The sequence below is a fragment of the Atractosteus spatula genome, chromosome 8 (genome assembly GCF_055471065.1).
Source record: "Atractosteus spatula isolate fAtrSpa1 chromosome 8, fAtrSpa1.hap1, whole genome shotgun sequence".
In the NCBI taxonomy this organism is placed as follows: Eukaryota; Metazoa; Chordata; class Actinopteri; order Semionotiformes; family Lepisosteidae; genus Atractosteus; species Atractosteus spatula.
In genome coordinates, this window is record NC_142713.1 from 34,045,606 (window position 1) to 34,063,650 (window position 18,045).

At 34.6% G+C, this 18,045-nt stretch overlaps 1 protein-coding gene across 1 annotated transcript; it reads left to right on the plus strand.

The window, feature by feature from the left end:
* Nucleotides 1-8,802: 8,802 nt before the first annotated feature.
* dbx2 (developing brain homeobox 2) lies at nucleotides 8,803-17,485 on the plus strand. Its single transcript, XM_088924382.1, has 4 exons — nucleotides 8,803-9,112; nucleotides 12,868-12,963; nucleotides 15,730-15,917; nucleotides 17,192-17,485. Exons 1-4 carry the CDS (start codon nucleotides 8,803-8,805, stop codon nucleotides 17,483-17,485), a joined length of 888 nt encoding a protein of 295 aa, XP_088780508.1.
* The last annotated feature ends 560 nt before the right edge of the window (nucleotides 17,486-18,045 follow it).

Genomic DNA, 18,045 nt, shown 5'->3' on the forward strand with positions numbered 1-18,045 from the left:
CATTTCACTGCACAGCATGACAGTGACTCAAAGCATATGGCAAATGCAATAAAGTTCATCAGGAGAAGAAAATGAAAAAATCTTAGATCGGCCGAGTCACTTTTACAATTTATTTACCATTCAATCTACAAGCTAAAGCAAAACCTGAAGTCAGAATATCCCAAGAACTGGAGATGGCTGCAGCAAAGTCTTGGCAAGAATCTCAAGTGATTGTAGAGAGAGTCTGGTGAGCTGAATGGGTTGCAGATGTCATGTAGCTATACTGACTTTTACTCTTGAAAATTTAGTTGAAGAGAATACTTACCGTTACTTGAAATCATTGGATTGAATGCAAAGTGTACACTGTATGTTAATTCTAACATGATCAAACGTATAATTGTAATTACTCCATTACAGTCCATATTATATTGTTTTTCATATTAATCTCATGATAATCAAATTAAACTGCTTGACTGTGTAGCACAGATAACAACTAAGACTTTTCTGTCCCAATATTCAGAGAGTACTGTATGTAACTTAACTTCAGGTAATGGTAGTCATTTTTAAATAATGTGCTTGTGAATTTAACTACATAGATTACCTTAGAAGTAAGATTGATGCTGTTCAATTTGGGAATAACCTGTTCTGTATACCCAAACACATTATGTGCAGCCTGTTATTATAGCAATAACTACGGTGGGGTTTTAAGTACTATAGAAGATTTAAGTAGCAGATATATGAGTATTCCCGGAAAGTCCTAGTTGGTGATATATTTCTGCTCCCACGTTTGATGTTAAGAACAAAACCCAACCTGAGAAAATGACTAGTTGTCTCAAATTGTTGAAAAATGTTGGGAAGTCTACACTCATGAGATGGGGAGCAAATCAAAGTTCCACTACAGCTCTGTGGTTTATGGAATTTGTTCCAATTTTAACAAGTAATTTGTTTATTGAATATTGGAAAAACAAAGTAAGATGAGCTAATAGATATTTAGTAATAGCGTATCATGATTGCGCCTTGCTTATAAGAGAAAAAGTTTTAAATCCCCCACTGCATCCTATCAGTAAAACAAAACTATAAAGACAGATAAATAGAAACCGACAGACAGAGATGGGGAGACATCAGTATAAAATGCCATTATATATTTATTTCTTTTTTCTTTAAGTCTTTTTAAAGCCTTTTTGTCTTGTTTTGCTTTCTATTTTGAGACCCTGCACATTGTTTACTATCATGGTAATAGGGTGTCCTTTAAGTAACTCCCAGGCTCCATTAGCTTTTGTGTGGAGCTCAGTGTGCATAAAGTTCAGGCTCTGGAACAAAGTGTGAATAGGCAAAGGTATTCATTCTCATCATGGAAGCTCATTAGGACTCTATAGAAACACAATCGCTACCCACACATCGGAAACTTCCGCACTACAGCGCAGTCATCACATTAACTGCCAGATACGTGTAGGGGGATTCATTGTCCTTTAATTCACGGAATCTGACTGACTATTCACAATATTAAGTGCAAGTAGTGGAATATCAATTGAGTGTATAAGAGCTTGGTATGTTTTAAATCTTTAGCAAAAGGAATGTCTATTCAGTTGATATACAGAGTGGTGGATCTTAATAGCGCCATTGTTATAGTATTATAATGGGAATCTCCTTTTTTTCTTTAAAAAAACGAAAATAAGCCAATGTGATCCCACACATACCATCAGCCGAACAATTTTCGGATATTTCCAGAGTAAAAGCTCTATTTATAATATATGTCTAAGTTGCGTAGTTTGATTTGAATGCTGTTATCACTGTTCTTTAACTGAACCTGCAAATAACGATTTGTTAATCTTATTTTTCCAGTGCTGTATGTACAGTAAACTAATCATATAATTCTCAAAAAAGGATTAGTTTTAGATATTTACTTCAGAAATATAGACTCAAAATATTATTTCACTACGGTTACGTTTCCTAGTTTAAATATCAAATAACTGCGTTCAAATTTAAATATGTAAATATTATGAAATGTCTTTGATTTGTCCATTTTTATTAGAAGTATGGTACCTTTCAGCACAATTAAATAATTGCACGAAAAAACTAAATATACTTTTATGATTATTTCGCTAGTTTCGCTAGCTTTGTAATTAAACTACTACATATGGGAGAAGTAAGACTTGTTTAGTATGAATGATTGCTTCTTACTTTCTGCTGCTCGCTTTGTTCGCGAACAGATGTCCACCACGTCAAAACAAAGCCGTCCAGGAGACTGCACAGGGCCCATTTGTTGGAAATAAACGGCATTAAAAATACACTGTGTGATAACAAGGAAAGAACACAGGAACTAATCCCACATGTGAACAGGGAAATGTTTCTTTACCAGGACCAGGGAACTTCAAATTTGATTACAAGCAACCTTTGCCTTTTTATCGGTCAAACAATAGCCCTCGCTGTCTGGGGCAATTTCCATGCACAGCATGTGGGATCCATTTTTTCAGTCTGGGACATGGTTGTTTACTGTTCACAAATGTTGTTGCATTTCAATCAGTCTTTTTTTCCCTCCTCAGCCGTTCCATTATTAATCACTGCATCATTAGCCATAGCACTTACATCTCTCTGGAGCACAGACACTGACAGTTTGCTAATTTATGCCACATAATTTGTTGTGTTTTGTGTATTTATAATAATCAAGAACCCTAAAAAAGAAAAAGGTGTTATATGTCATACAAATATTGATTTTATCTTACAAGACATTAAACTGTCATTAGGAACATACTGTATACTGTGGAACATTTGCATTATTTTTTCTACAAGCATTGATGTTACTTTTTTAAATCAACACTTGCATTTACATAAGTTTTAAGGATAAAGTGGGCCATATTCATAAAATTATTTCATCACATTAATTTAATCACTTTTTTCTAAATCACAAAATACAAATACAAATTAAATACAAAAAATACAAAAGAAACATTTTACTGTCTTTTTGTGACTTTTAAATTAGTATATTGATATACTGTATGTGTATGCTTTCAGATACAGTTTTTCTTGTATAGAACACTTAACTGACAGTTCATTTCTAAAGTTTGACACAAACTATGTATGCAATTTGTAATCATCAGCTGCTTGCCTTAATATTTACTTCAATTTTCACATCCATATTAAGGTTTATTGGCTGGCTTGGTGCAATGCTGCCGGTTATTACTTGGGTCCTAAGGCTTGATTCTAGACTGGGGAGCCTTTAATGTGGAGTCTGGCCTGTTTTCTGTGAGTTTTCTCTGACTAAATTTGATTGGCTATTCTAAATTGTGACTGATATCCCATCCCAAGGGCACGAGCAATCGTGTGATTCTTGTCTAGCCTTGCACTCTGGCTTCCAGGATAGATTCTGCATTTATGCAACCTGAACCTGGATGATAAGCTTTCTGATAATGGATGGTTCAACGTTTGTTGCTTTTTTCCTGATTTCTGACTTGTGGCAAGTAAAATAAAAAAGCATGAAAGAAAGTTCAAACCTTGGTTTTCAGAAACAATAAGGAACATCAGTAATAACATAGGAAGAGCTAATTGTAATTCCACATTGCAGCCTTTAGTTAAAGTATGAATAATAATGACTGAAGAACATCTGTTTCACTATCTTTAAATCAAACAGACTGAAAAGGATGATATTCCAGACACATTTCACCTGGGGACGTATGCCTCAAACCTAGTCTCTATGCAATCTCATTAAACATCTTGAAAAATGTCTGTAGCCCAGAAGGGTAATTGTGCCATAACATGTCATTCAAAGCTGCACATTAAAATGTGATCTCGTAGTTCAATGGCTTAAATTGTTTAAATTTGTGTAGTAGAATCTCTCTCCATGAAATAAAAAAATACTCAAGTACTGTATGGTTTCCTGTGAATGACAGCTCAGGTCTGCTAAGTGTCTGTTTCATTACTTGTTAAATCTGCCAGAATGAAACACACTGTGAAGCTGTAGACGTACCCTTTTGTTCAGTGTAGAACTCTTGAACCCAGTGAAAAGATTCACAATTCTCTCAGTTAAGTACTCAATAATAAGTTTTACAATTTGTAAATTAATGATTGTATGATATTAAATATTAGACTGGATGAAATACTGAGTTCCTCTAAGTTAATTTTGGAAAAACAATTTAACATGTTTATAATATTGACTTTCTGCAGCTATTTGTGTATATTTGAAAGTCAGAATTTCTTATTCTGTTATAGGTAGGAAATGGGCTCAATACATATCTAAGAAATGCCAATTGTGTTCATTCATTCTGTTGCCGTTTTGTTGAAACTATTTGCTTGCCATATGGGCTTTTGGCCAGGAGCCATATCAGCCTGCACCTGCACCTCACAAATGATAACCTGCTGAACCTCAGCAGGTGTTAATCTGGTCAGTACCTAAATAGGAGACGTCCTGGGAAAAACTAAGGTTGCTGCTGGAAGAGGTGTTAGTGGGGCCAGCAGGGGGTGCTCACCCTGCAGTCTGTGTAGGTCCTAATGCCCCAGCATAGCAATGGGAACACTATACTGTAAAAAGGTGCCGTGCTTCAGATGAGACATAAAACTGAAGTCCTTACTCTCTGTGGTCACTAAAAATCTCAGGGTGTTTCTCAAAAAGAGTAGGGGTGTTATCCCAGCGTCCTGCCCAAATTTCCCATTGGCCTTTACCAATCGTGTCCTCCTAATATTCCCTATCCATGAATTGGCTTTATGTGTTCTCATCCCCACTGAGAGCTGGTGTGTGGTGAGTGTTCTGGGGCACTATGGCTGCCATCGCATCATCCAGATGGTGCTGCACATTGGTGGTGGTGGAGGGGAGTCCCCATTACCTGTAAAGCGCTTTGAGTGGAGTGTCTAGAAAAGCACTATATAAATGTAAGCAATTATTATAATTTTGCAGATCATAGTTGAACTACTACTGCAGCTTATACAGAGCTGCCAATTTTACAATCAGTAGTCGCTGTCTTAGAAGATATGCTAACATGCCAATTACAATTTACTGTATGAATTTTGCAACAAACATATGCAAACCCAGAAAGAAGAATAGAGAAAACTCTTCAATACTCAGACAATTCATTAACAAAGAAGCACCGCCAACAACTTAAGACATAAATTAGCTATCAGAAAACAGAGATGTTTAATAGAACAATGTTGCCTACAAGCTGGTTGCAGTGATGATGTTAATGTGCTTTCACAAGTCATCTAGTCCTTGTTGTACGATATTTTTTTTCTGCATGTAAAATCCCCCAAATTACAGTCTGATTGTAAGTGTACTGCATTGAAGAGTAAAATTAATAATTCCTGGTCTCTGGGAATTTTCAGATTGGGCAGGTTAAAGGAAATAAATCTATTCAATCTGAAGCATTCAAGATTGAAAGAGTTAATCAAACATTATACAATGCTAAGAGGTATAGATAGGTTCAGCCCATAGGGCTTTTTCATGCTCTGTAGTGAAGCAAAGACTCTGTCATAATTCAAACTAAAAGGTTATTAATTTAATACAGAGAGTATGGAATGCTCCTTTACACAATAGGATGTGGATATCTGGTATAGGGTATCCAGCCACGGCACCTTTAAATCTCTAGATTATTTTCTTTGGTTCATTTAGGTAATAAGTGTGCAAGATATGCCAAATAGCCTTCTCTTATTATCAACCTTTCTAATCATTTGTACTGTATTTATAATGGGGGACAGCATGGTGACACACAGTCTAAAGACATACTGGTAAGGTAACTGGTTTATGGGACAGTTGGCCCTGGTGGTCTGTGCCTGCCTGTGTGTGCTCTTTTATGAACTAGCATCCCGTCCAGCTGTAGTTACTTTCCAGGACAGGCTCTGGCTCCCACGTGACCCTGAAATGAATGAAGTGGGTTGAAAATGGATGGATGGATTTAATATGGGGGGGTGGGGGGGGGTGGCGGTGGTGAATATCAGTTAACTCTATATTCACAGTACAAGAGAAGACAAAACTGTCCTTCAACTTCTCACTCCATATTTTTACAAATTTGATCACTGATCACTTTGTTTTAGAAAATAAAAGAGGTATCTACTTTCAAAGATAATTATTCTCTATTTATTTTTACACTTTCAAGATAGTTAAGCCTTCTAGTACCATGAGTTTGTAACATTGAGTTCCATGTCTTTCTTACTATTCACAAAGCTTCTCCAATATCATTGTATTCTTGAAACAATTGTGTATTAATTGAAACTTCAATATACTGTCATATTTTGAATTTCTTTGATATTAAATTAAATGTTTCATTAGAGAGAGCAAAGTATTGGAAAACCCTTGAGAAACCTAGCACACAATTTCACCCCTAATTATTAATTATACAATGCTAACCTCTTTGAGCATAATAATAAGACAGGCTGCAATGTAATTTTTTTGCACATCTTCATCATTTCCTGAGTATGATGTGAAAAAATATTTGACAGTTTGCTTTTGAAGAAAAGTGCACTTATGAGCCTTTCCATCTGCAAAGGTGTTGTTTGCACACATCAAAGGTACACTTATTTGCTGGATTTAATCATGCAGCAAAATGTCATACTTCAGGGAAAAAGAGAGGAAGTGTGTTCTGGAAATTGTTTTGGCTGGGCCATCATGTTGAGGACTCATTAGCATATTAAGAGTGTATGATCCACCTTTGTTCAAAACTACCACCTGATCAAGCCAACCCTGTGTAACAACCCAGGTGAGATAAAGGATATTTTGATAGGAAGAAACCCTTCAAAATATGTATTTTTATGCATTGTTAATATATGAATATTGTAACATACCAAATGTCAGAAAACACATGCAATATACTGTATACAAGATATAATATATATGCATATGTACAGATTCTGTTTTTGCATATCTTCTCATTTTTTCCATCTACCATCTTGTTATGTAATTCATAAACAAAGGTAAAGTCTCTTTTTGCCATAATTAGATTAAAAAAAAGATTTGGCAAAATTAATGTGCATCCTACCCCTTTCTTTTTTTCTCCTTCAGGGAAGTTTGAAATAACTTCACAGTAGCTGTAATGCATTTTGACAGTATTTCCGACAGCAAACATGGGATGCACAATTGCTTAATAAGGTATTTAATACTGTCTGTCTCTGTTCCCTTAGGAAAAAATACGTCTGCTTGCGTATTTAGCTTAAAGCTTATCTTTTAGGAGAACTTATGAAAACTCATAACAAAAATATTCATCACGTGATAAATGTTCAATTATATTTTAAACAAGTAAGGATTCTAAGTATTTCCTAAGGAAAGCTGCAGTGGTTTGTCTCAAAATATGAAGCACAGAACTGACAGTAAAGGAATAGAAGGCGGCATTAAAAAAACAAATTGCAGTATTAAAACTGTACCACATACAGTACAATTCTCCCAAAACAGAAGGACACACTTTTCCAGTTCATTGAGTGGCAAATTTCAGAAAATGAGACGCTCAAGAAACATTTCCATTTGCCCAGGCTGCATGCAAGATACAGTATAACTATGGTAGATATTTAGAACGCCTTGTTACTAAGAGAAATTGTTCTTCAGCCCTTTCTATGAATAAAGACATATGCTTAGCTTATTTTGAATTTAAATGAAGAAAAAGAATGCACTATTAATTTCTCAAAACACAAAACCTTTTAAACCACAGGTAGAGTCTGCACCCTTAACCTCACAAAAGGGAGAGCAGAAAGAGAAACCAGAATACATTCCTTTCAGAATAAAGAAAGTAAATGTAAGAAAGGCTTGTTAATATCAAATGTATTTTGTGTATGAACTTTTCTGCGTCGCAGGTTGTCCCATGGACAGACTGTAATAACCGCCAATTTGTCACTAGAGGTCGCTAAATAAGGCCTCAAAGACTAAAAACGTTTTACCTGGTTATTTACTTACTGTTTTATTGAGTAAGAGAATGCACATTCTTACAGGGAAAATTAGGGGGTTTAATAATAATAATAATAATAATTATTATTATTATTATTATTATTATTATTATTATCTTGTGTTAGTAGTTAAGGGGAAACTAATATTTATTTTAGAATTCTTTGTTTTTTTAAGGTTGTGAAAAGTATATTAATGACACTTCCTGAACCCTAAAACAGATGTCATACAACTGCTAGGTGTTTTATTTGTGCAGATCTCTGGAAGCATGAAGTCATCTGAAACTATGTGTATAACAAACAAATCATACAAGGTTTTATATACACATGTCTGATGCATTTACCGAAACTCAGTTGATTTTTGGATATTATTTTTTGTAATTATTTATTCAGCCATTGGAAGAATTGTTATTTTTTGTTGTACAAATACATATTTAGGTCAAATTGTTGTTTATAATTTGGTATGTAGTTTATAAGGTTAAGAGGTTAGATAATTTTAAGATATCCTGACTGTTAAACATTTTAACATACTTGTTTTAACATTCCCAAAAGTTATATCATAAAGAGAAAAATAACCCTTGAGCAGTTTTAGTAAGGGAAGGAAAGCTTCTGCATGAGAAGTCTGTTTGGTCCATAAGTTAAACTTTGGCCAGCAGTTCATTGTCTCTGATGTCTATCATTTTATAGTCAAGCTGACATAATGAATGAGTCGGACACACCTTCCGCCCATCAGAATAGCACTCTTCTTATCTGAATTGAGAATCACATTAGGACCTCAGAGCCAATCACAGGACACCCAGAAACTCTGAAACCCCGAAGGAAAAACATCTTTGTTTGCTTGGATTTTATCAAAACTTTGCTTCACTTGGAAGGATAACTGGTGGTCTTAAACCACCGATAAGGTTTCAGTTTCTCAGATCCAGAGGGAAGGAGGGAGACTTTGGGTTACTACCACCCTCTGAAGCGGTCGGCATGATCCCAAACCAGAATCTGATCTGGGAAATGGCAGGCTCTCCTGTTTTGCTTAATGCATCCAAAACATCAGGATTTGGAAACTCAGGGAAGAGTTTTCTTATTGACAATTTGCTGAGAGCAGGGGCTTCTCAGACAGTCCCCAGGGTGCCTGCAAGTCCAACACCAGTGAAACTGTGTCCAAATGTGGAACAAAGCAGCCCAACAGGAGGTCCATATAGTACAAGATGGGTTTCTCAACTTGTTAACCCCGAAGACAGGAGCTGCGTCCAGTCACTAAACAGAGATTGTATCCTTCAGCCTCAAACAGGTAAAAGTAAGCTTCTTTGTTGACTCCAGCAAATAATGGCAGTGTTAAAACTAAGGAGACTACTTATTTGCCCCAGCACTGAGTTTGTAAGCTGGGTTTTCCTGTATCCTGACATTTTAAGTTGAACAGTACTGTGAGTTAAATGGCAGAGTTTTTTTCCCATGTGTCCAAAATCCTTTACTTTATAAGAAGAAATTTATCTTAGCTTGAAATTAAGTATATTGTATCCTAATTGTGCAATCCAAAGCGAATATATTCTATTTGAAATATTAAATTAGGTCATTTCAGTTAATAGTCTATTTACAATGATGCGGTAATGACAGGATAATTGAGGTAATTACAATGTTACAATGCTAACAAATGTTGTGGATATAGATTGTTTATATACACAGTACAGACTTACTAATTAAAAAATATTTGACATTTATTTTTGCTTAATTCCTTATAATATCAAAAATATTTACAAGTAAAGATGTACAATCTACAATGTACAGATCAAAAAGATGTACAAGTAAATCAAGTGGTGGAGATTTAGAGAATAATGTCTAAATAATCAACCGAATTTCGATTTTACATTTTTTAACAGCACATCAACAGCAGATTTTGTAAGCTTTTGTTTCAGAGCTGCAAATATTTACACATTTGATATATTTAGTTTAGTGGAGACTTTTGAATAAAATAAATTCACCAGAAAGTGATTTTTAAAAATACATACAGATTATACACACAATACATATAAAATATTTCATGTTGTAAGACTGCTCACCAACCTAAAGAATAATTTTATATGGGTTTCTGAACTCCACACTTAGAATGTTCAAACGTTTGTTTGTGGTTAAATTATTTTTAACTGTCTAACTCAATTTAGAAGAGAAATTTCACAAATGATTTCTACACTTTTTACATGTTGGTTATTGTCTTACATTTTGAAAATAACAAATACACAACAAACATTTCTAATTATTTTATTCATTTAATATGCCAACCAATAATAGATGTTGTGTTGGGGAATTTAGATAGAAATTAAATTTATATACTGTGCATCAATATGAAGAATCTTGTTATGTTGAGTATAAGTTATGTGCTTAGCTATTAAAGAATGGAATGAAAAAAAAAGTTCTGACCAGAAAAGAGCTTTGTTTAATCTATAACTTTAATGTTAAAATCCCTAGTGGAATTTGAGAGGAGCCAGAATCTCATTTTTAATGTTTTTGTTTTCTTTTGACTTGAATACTTAATTTAAAACAATACTTTTTAGCTTTACCTTTGCAGTTAAAACACCTATTATCGCTTTAGTTAAGGTTCAAATATTTTATTTAGATTCTGTGCAATGAAGGCACCACCATTGTCATTTTCCATTATACAGGTTTTACAAAGATTTAAAAGTATAAGACCATAGGATATTTTTTAACTATATCCAGATGCAAATAGAATATAGCCAATCAATCAAATCTGATTTTGTCTGGCTACAAAACTCTTATCGTAGGGATGAAGGACTCATTCTGCAAGGTGAAGAGAGGTTTGTATTAAATTAGCTACTGGAGGAATTACAGGGCTTCATGTTTGACTATTCTAACATTTTAAACTGCAATTGAAAACTGTAAAACATTCTTGATTACAGAATTAGAGATGAGATACTTGTAACTTCCAATTTAGCTCTTGCCTTAATTTGTGTTCACAGTTATGTGCATGTTTTATGACACTTACTAGTCTGGCTACATGTTATGGAGATGTTCTCATTAAACTGATAAGAGAGAGTGCCAGGGCCAGGTCACCTGAAAAGGCTTTCAAAAGGTACTGTATAATTAGCACTGGAGACCTGTGAATGTGTGGAGGACTTTGGCACAATCTTTATAATGTTCTATAGAGATTTGCTAAAATGCTAGCTGAGTTCAATTAGTGAAAAAATAATAATTGTGCAAAAAAATAACCAGGCAGCCATGTGAAAGATGCATTGGGTTTGAAGGGGAAATATGAAATTACTCACTGAGCAGTGGATTGACTGCTGAAAGAGGAAAGGTACAGGTTACAGGCGGAATAGACAGAATTGCAGTGAAGCTTACCTAATGTGTGTTCAGCAGGCATAGCTCTTAGAGAACAAAGACAAGGCAACAAGTCCTTTACCTTGAATGTATACTTACATCTTTATTTCTGATGTAATCTTACAACCACCTGTGTCTTTTTAGCAACTCATTCTGCTAACTGCCAACGTCAGGGTGAACAATCAAAAATTAGGAACCTGATGGATCACTGGGCTCCTATAGCTGTAGGTCGTCTGAACTAACATATTTTCACTCCCACAATTAGTGTTGATGTTTCTTTACCTCAGTTGACACCAAGGTAAGATTCCTGGAAGTCAAATACATTTTTTAAAAAGATATATAAACCTGATTTTGTATATAATTAATCGAATTGTTTTTTAAAAAAAGGCTGAATTATTTAACATAATGAACAATTTCATATTTATGTTGAAGATTCATATACTTCAAAATGGATGAACTTAACTGCTTACAGTAAATGCTAAACATAGTTCTTATTTGAAAGAACTGTCCTTTACGTCCTTTACAAATAGATTTAATTTCTTAAATAACACTTTGATATAAATAATATCTTTGTTAATTGGCACCAGATTTGAAAAATATATAAAAAATTACAAAGAGAAACAATTTAAGATGTTTACATATTAATTTTGGGCACTCTATAAAAGCACATATTTATTGATATAATGGTGTTTTGAAATACGGGTGTTTTAAAAGTGCACAATTTTGCTTTAAAAAGTGACAGATTTGCTGCAGAAATGCTTGATTTCAGAATTTAGACATAGTATAGTCTTACAATAATATTATATGAATATAATTTTTTTCATTGTTGGAAAGTTACTGAGGAATGTCTGACAGTGATATAATTAATGTGATACTAAATATGAAGAGCAACAGCATTTAAACTTTATGTCAACATGTTATTTACAAATGTTAACACAGAACATGTTCAAATCGGATTAAAACGTTTTTCTGAAATCTGTTAAGAAATTAGTTAAGAAAGGTTTGTAAGTACTAAGTATTAAAAGTATTCATCTTATGCTACATGTCATCACAATAACCCTGCTTTTGTTATATTTCTGGGATATTTCTGATTCTGAATATTTCAAATCTTTTCTTTAATTTTATTTTCTATTCCCATCAACTTTTTCATGAAACTAATAAACAGCTAACCAAAGAACCAAACAGCCAAATCAACAAACAAATGACCTTGCAAAGACTTTAGCTCCATTCAATCTATGATTTCTATGAGACTTTCAACAGGGAGCTGTTTTTCATTTAATTTGATGTTTTTGCTCTTCCTTAACTATGACAAACATTATTGCACAAAATGCTAATTATGATGGGACTCAACATCAAAAAGCATTTTCTTTCTTTTTCAGATAGAAAATTTCAGGTGTTAATATTTTTCTTTGGTGTTTTCATTTTTTGCAGAATGAAATCATCACAAACTGGAATTTCTAAACAAAAATTGTGTGCTTCTAAAAGTTAATTCACAGCATGTTATTTGCAATTTGTTGGAAATTTCCTCTATATTCAGAGAAACAATGCTGCATGTGTCCTGCAGTACTTGTTTTACATATCTGGTCTTCACAGCATAGGTTTTCTGAAAGAAAGTACTGTATGTGCAACATTTTGCAGACTCTTTGACCAAGACAAATACAGATAAACAAGACCTGCCTTCTTCTCTCCCACATTATCGGTTTCTTTTCACAGCTCTGGTGACAAGTTTCTTACCAAGAGGTCCGCAGTTTCTTCTGGCATGCTGTGGTGGGTCCTTCCCCCCCTCTACCTCCCCCACTGCTTTTTCAAGTAAGTTTTTATGCTTCATCAGCAATGCTTGAGTTCATCTGTAAACCGGAGCAGCAGGATTTAATGTGGTCTGAAAAACTAATTACAGATGCAATACCAAAGAGCTAATTCTCAAATAAAACCTCAGCAGTACTATTCATAAGATTCACAGCGATTTATCAAGTGGGGGGCTTCTATTACCAGGGAAGCCCCCCTATACTTTCTTGGAGAATGGTGCACAATTAACAATACTACAAAGCTGAAATGTTCATAATCATCTGTTATCTCTTTTCGTGAGGTTTTATGAACGGTGTGAGTGAACACAGCATGAAGTGTTAATGCCCATTAGAGAAGACAACACAGAGCTTTTCATTTAACAGTTCTCTTTAATTGTCTCTAGTAGTGATGCACAGCAATGACACTTGAAAGGGGATTCACTTTAACTGTGCTAAGTGTTCATAAAGGTATTGTAATTTTGTGTATGGGTAATAATACAAAATCTGTATCTCAAAAATATATTTCAGTGCTATTGTTCAGCAGCATATTGTTGTCATGAAAGTTTCCTTCTTTAGCTGCCCAAGCCCATTTTATAACTGTAGATGAAGATAAGAACAGATTTAGCCTGAGAGTTTAGGGTCAGTATTGTGCTGAAAACAAACCACTCTTCACTCTTCAACTGTCCTGAAGAGGATACAACATGATAATGATAAGAATAGGATGATTCAATCAGAAAGAAGAGCAAGAAATTTGAAAGCTGATGTGCTGATCTTGCCAGTTCCCTGAACTAAACTATCGCATTAATGGATATGCTTGACAGCAGAGTTAAAAAAATAGTGAACATATACATATACAGTATGTTCTATCTTACACATAGCTCCAGGACATAATATGCACCAAAAGTACAAAAATAGTAATAAACTACTTAAGTTACTGTAGGTGACAGAATACTTAATGTACATGCAGTTGCGTTTGCTGACAGGGGAAGATATTTTGATGGCTTTATCATGGTAAAATGCCAGAGAAACATCCTCTGCGTGATATTCTGAGAAAGCAGAAAGCTTCAAATTAATCATACAGTAGTTTCTGTTGATATTTTTATTTTCTTGTTTGTATTTCAGTAGTCTTGTCCAAGGGTCCCAAAACTTTTGAATGCCAGTGCAAGTACACAGTGTATTCCTTTTCTGTAAAACACTCAGCTCCTTTTTATTTGTTGGAAAGCTGGACGGCCCAGTTGACATTTTTTGGGATATGCTGAAGTTCCAAGGAAGGTTGCTAAGTCCAGTAATTCTTGACAAGTGAGGCAGCAAATGCTGGCAGTTTAATGAGTTGTGAGCTCCTAAACACCTTTTAGTGGGCTGACACTTTCCCACAGAGCACTTTACATGGCTGGGCCGAAGAACAAAGCACGACAGCACCATGACCAATCACCACTTTCACTTTACTCATCCACACGCGACCTTGCCACAATTTTTCACTGCGGCGATGAACTTTAAAGACCATTGCGTTCCGAAAAGGCTTGGGCAGGGATCAGTTGCCCTTTTGTATGGTCAGAAAGCAGAGCTCTGTGTGTCACTCTTTTCTCCTGTCCTTCACATGCCAGCCTGGTTCCTGAGCACCATTTAAATCCCTTGACTTGCAACATAAAGCAATGAATGAAAGTGACTTTTATGGACTTAATGTAGCTCATCTTCCCATACAACCCTGTCTACCTGAAAATAAAATGATTAAGTGGAGGAGCTGATTTTATTTGGAATCAGGCTGAATAAGGGAATGTTTAGTGAGCTATTTTAGTTGTTTATTAAGCAGGGCAGATACACTGGCATTTTGCAAGTGACCTATTAATCGTCCATTAAACTAGAAAGCATTGAATTTAAATGGAAAAATAGGGACCGTGACTAACCTCCTTATGCGCTCCTTCGAGGTGGTCTGTGTGCCAGCCTAGCACAGATTTGTTGTACAGATTAAAAAGACATTCATCAATGGGGTTGGGAAATTGCTTTATTGACTTTTGTTGTGTATGTGCACCTGTGAATGTAACAACATAGAATTGGTCAAGAAAGGCCCACTAGTTTTTTTATTCTTTATTGATCCAATAATATTTTTAATGCTTTGTAGCACAGAAGTAGACAGCAGTAATAAAAAATCTTTGTAGAATATTTATGTCAAAGTGTACTTTATTTTAAAGGTATGTTTTGGCATTTGTTTCAGATTGTCATTTGCACGCTGAAATACAACATTTCAGACTTCATAAATGTCTCCGATTTCCCCTAAAGGATGAATTAGGCTATGAGGACACAAACAAGACTCTAGTCCTGTCTCCAGCAATGCATCAGTTTTTAAGTGGATTTAATTTATTTACCCTGCTGTAGAGAACAATCCAAATTTAGAAAAACAAGCTGTTTCATAACCTTATCTATTGTTGAAGCTAAAAAGCTCTAAAAACAAGAGTTTTTGCATAGTATTGAAGCATATTTTCAATTTTGCCTTTTATTTACTTTGTATTTATTGTTTTAACAAATTGCCTTATTCATGGAGACAAAAAAACTAATGTGTGGACATGGATCATTCTGCCACCCTAAAACCATATATTGCCATAAATATATAAGGGTTCAAATGTTTTACATTCTAGTAATAATAAAATTCATTTTGGAAGATTACATAGAGGATTACTTCATGAGGAACATCGCATGTTTTCAAATTTCTAAATTAAGCACATGTCTCATCGTGTTTATCGATGTTTTGATCTCAGTCATTCAGATTAATTAATTTTATTTTATTAATCCTTAGAAGGAGCAAGTAGTATGACACTGTGGTCACATGGAACAAATACGAAGTCACGCAGAGGTATCCTGAGGAGAGCAGTCTTCTCCGAGGAACAGAGGAAGGAGCTGGAGATGACATTTGAGAGGCAGAAATATATCAGCAAGACAGACAGAAACAAACTGGCAAGTCAACTTGGATTAAAAGAATCTCAGGTAAATCTGAAAGTCATATCAAGGTATCGTGATTTACATTCTGCCAGTCTGAATTTTCTGCACTGAGAAGATGGAACAGAGTTCATTTACTTATGTTGAGCTTCCTGACTGATCTCTCAATCTGTCAGTCTTTCAATTAGAGGCACAGTATCCAGTTCTAACCATTTTAATTTATGCAATGGAACTGCAAGATAGTTAGGTTTCTAATACATTAATTAAAGTAACATAACCTAATGTAATTAACAGTTTCTTGTGAGTTATGATTTTGTAGATTTGATTAACACAGTAAATAGTGATGACTTACTAATGGTTATTGTTGTTCCCCAGCTGTGGGAATAAATATTTTTTATCCATACAAAGTTTGGAAGCAGGATTTTCATACAGTGTTAAAATACTTTATGAATGCCTAACATATCTGTATGTACAGTATGTGCACTGCTGGAATGGCCTCTTTAAAATTTTTCCATTCAATTCTGGGTTCAAATAATTGAATTAGTTTTTTCGCCGGTGTAGAGAGATGTCGTTTTTTAGAATACTGCAGCAATTTCAGAATAAAATGTTTATGGTATTATTTTTTCATGCTTGCGGGAGGTACAGTACCTATTGTTATATTTGGTAGTGGGTATCTACAGAAACCTGCCTATACCATTTATTAGAACTTTACAATTGTATCTATGACTCCTATATCAGCAAAGGACATGGATTGTGAATACTCTATTCCTGTATGTCCACTGGTGAGCAGCTTGACAGGGGAGCAACAGTGCCCTACAGGAATGTTAGCAGCAAATGAAGAAGTCATGTATCTTTCACAGAGAACACCATGGGCTCACACGAGGCCAGGAAATTCCAGGGGTTGTTGTTGGAAAAAAATAACAAATCGAGAGAATCAGGATTACATTCAGTAAATGACCTAACCTGGACCCAAGCCAAACAATTTGAACTATATGGCTTAACTTTTTCTTTGTACTAGACCTCAACTATTTTAGCCACAGCCTATCCAAATCATTAAATGTTTTTTTCTAGATTTTGTATATCTACACTTTTTTTTGTATACAAGCAGAGATCTACAATGCCAAAATGATAGATATTAAGATGATGGATTGGAGATGGACTGATTTGAGCAGAACAGTAATCTCAACATTGAACGTGCATCTCTTAAGTACAGACACTGTGTGTGAATACTTTCATTCTAAGTATGTTAACATATTTAATTAATAGGCCAAAAACTAGTACAGCCCTTTTAATCTTTTTTGTCTGGTTTTATTTTGTTTCAGGTGAAGATCTGGTTCCAAAACCGGAGAATGAAGTGGAGAAACTCCAAAGAAAAAGAAACGTTTTGTCTGAAATCCACTGGAGAAGAGCAATCAGTAAGGAATGACCTCTTCAGAGAGGAACTGCAGGTGGAAACTGTATGCAGTAGGGTCAAGGAAATGGACAAAGTAAAAAAGAAAATGTCACATTCCAACAAAATCAGATCATCTGCATTTCAGTCTGTACCCATTTGTAAACACACAAACATTAACACACAACTATTACATAAAGCCAGTTTTATTCACAGTTCTACTTAATGAGGAAAACAAATCCTACTTTTGAAAAATGAAAAGGTCTTTCTCATATTCATTTACAAAGCACTTCATCAAATAAAAAAGCTTACAGTTACTAACCTAACTAACAATACCTAAGTTTGCTTCCACTTGCACATTTGTAGTACTTCAGCAGCTGACACCTAATAAAATATTTATACTGTGAATGGAATATTAATATAATATCTGATTAAAATATATTTTCAAAATTGTATGCTAGTTCCATCTGAAGATTTCATTTTCCCAACTCTTTACTGACCTCTTCTGGGGAAGAGTGAAAGTTTATAGTTTGTATGGATTAAAGTTTCAACTACAGTATGTAAAATGTTAAGGAAAATTTCCATTAAAGGGGTGATGGAGGAAAACAAACTTTTTACATAAATACAAAAACTTTCCCAGAAAATGTTGATGTTATATTTCCATTTGTATGTGAAATGTAAATGGATTCTGATATTTTGGTGCAGCTGCTGTGACTTGAAATACATTTTTTTTAATCTCCTCGGTTCTAATGTGCTTTTGTCCAAAGGCCATAAAAGAGTCTTGTC

What these genes read in the sequence shown, in the direction of transcription:
- dbx2 (XM_088924382.1), top strand. Translation starts at nt 8,803, where the DNA reads ATGATCCCAAACCAGAATCTGATCTGGGAAATGGCAGGCTCTCCTGTT. An exon ending in CTCCCCCACTGCTTTTTCAA is followed by an intron (nt 12,964 to 15,729) that starts GTAAGTTTTTAT and finishes ATTAATCCTTAG; the next exon opens with AAGGAGCAAGTAGTATGACA. An exon ending in TTGGATTAAAAGAATCTCAG is followed by an intron (nt 15,918 to 17,191) that starts GTAAATCTGAAA and finishes ATTTTGTTTCAG; the next exon opens with GTGAAGATCTGGTTCCAAAA.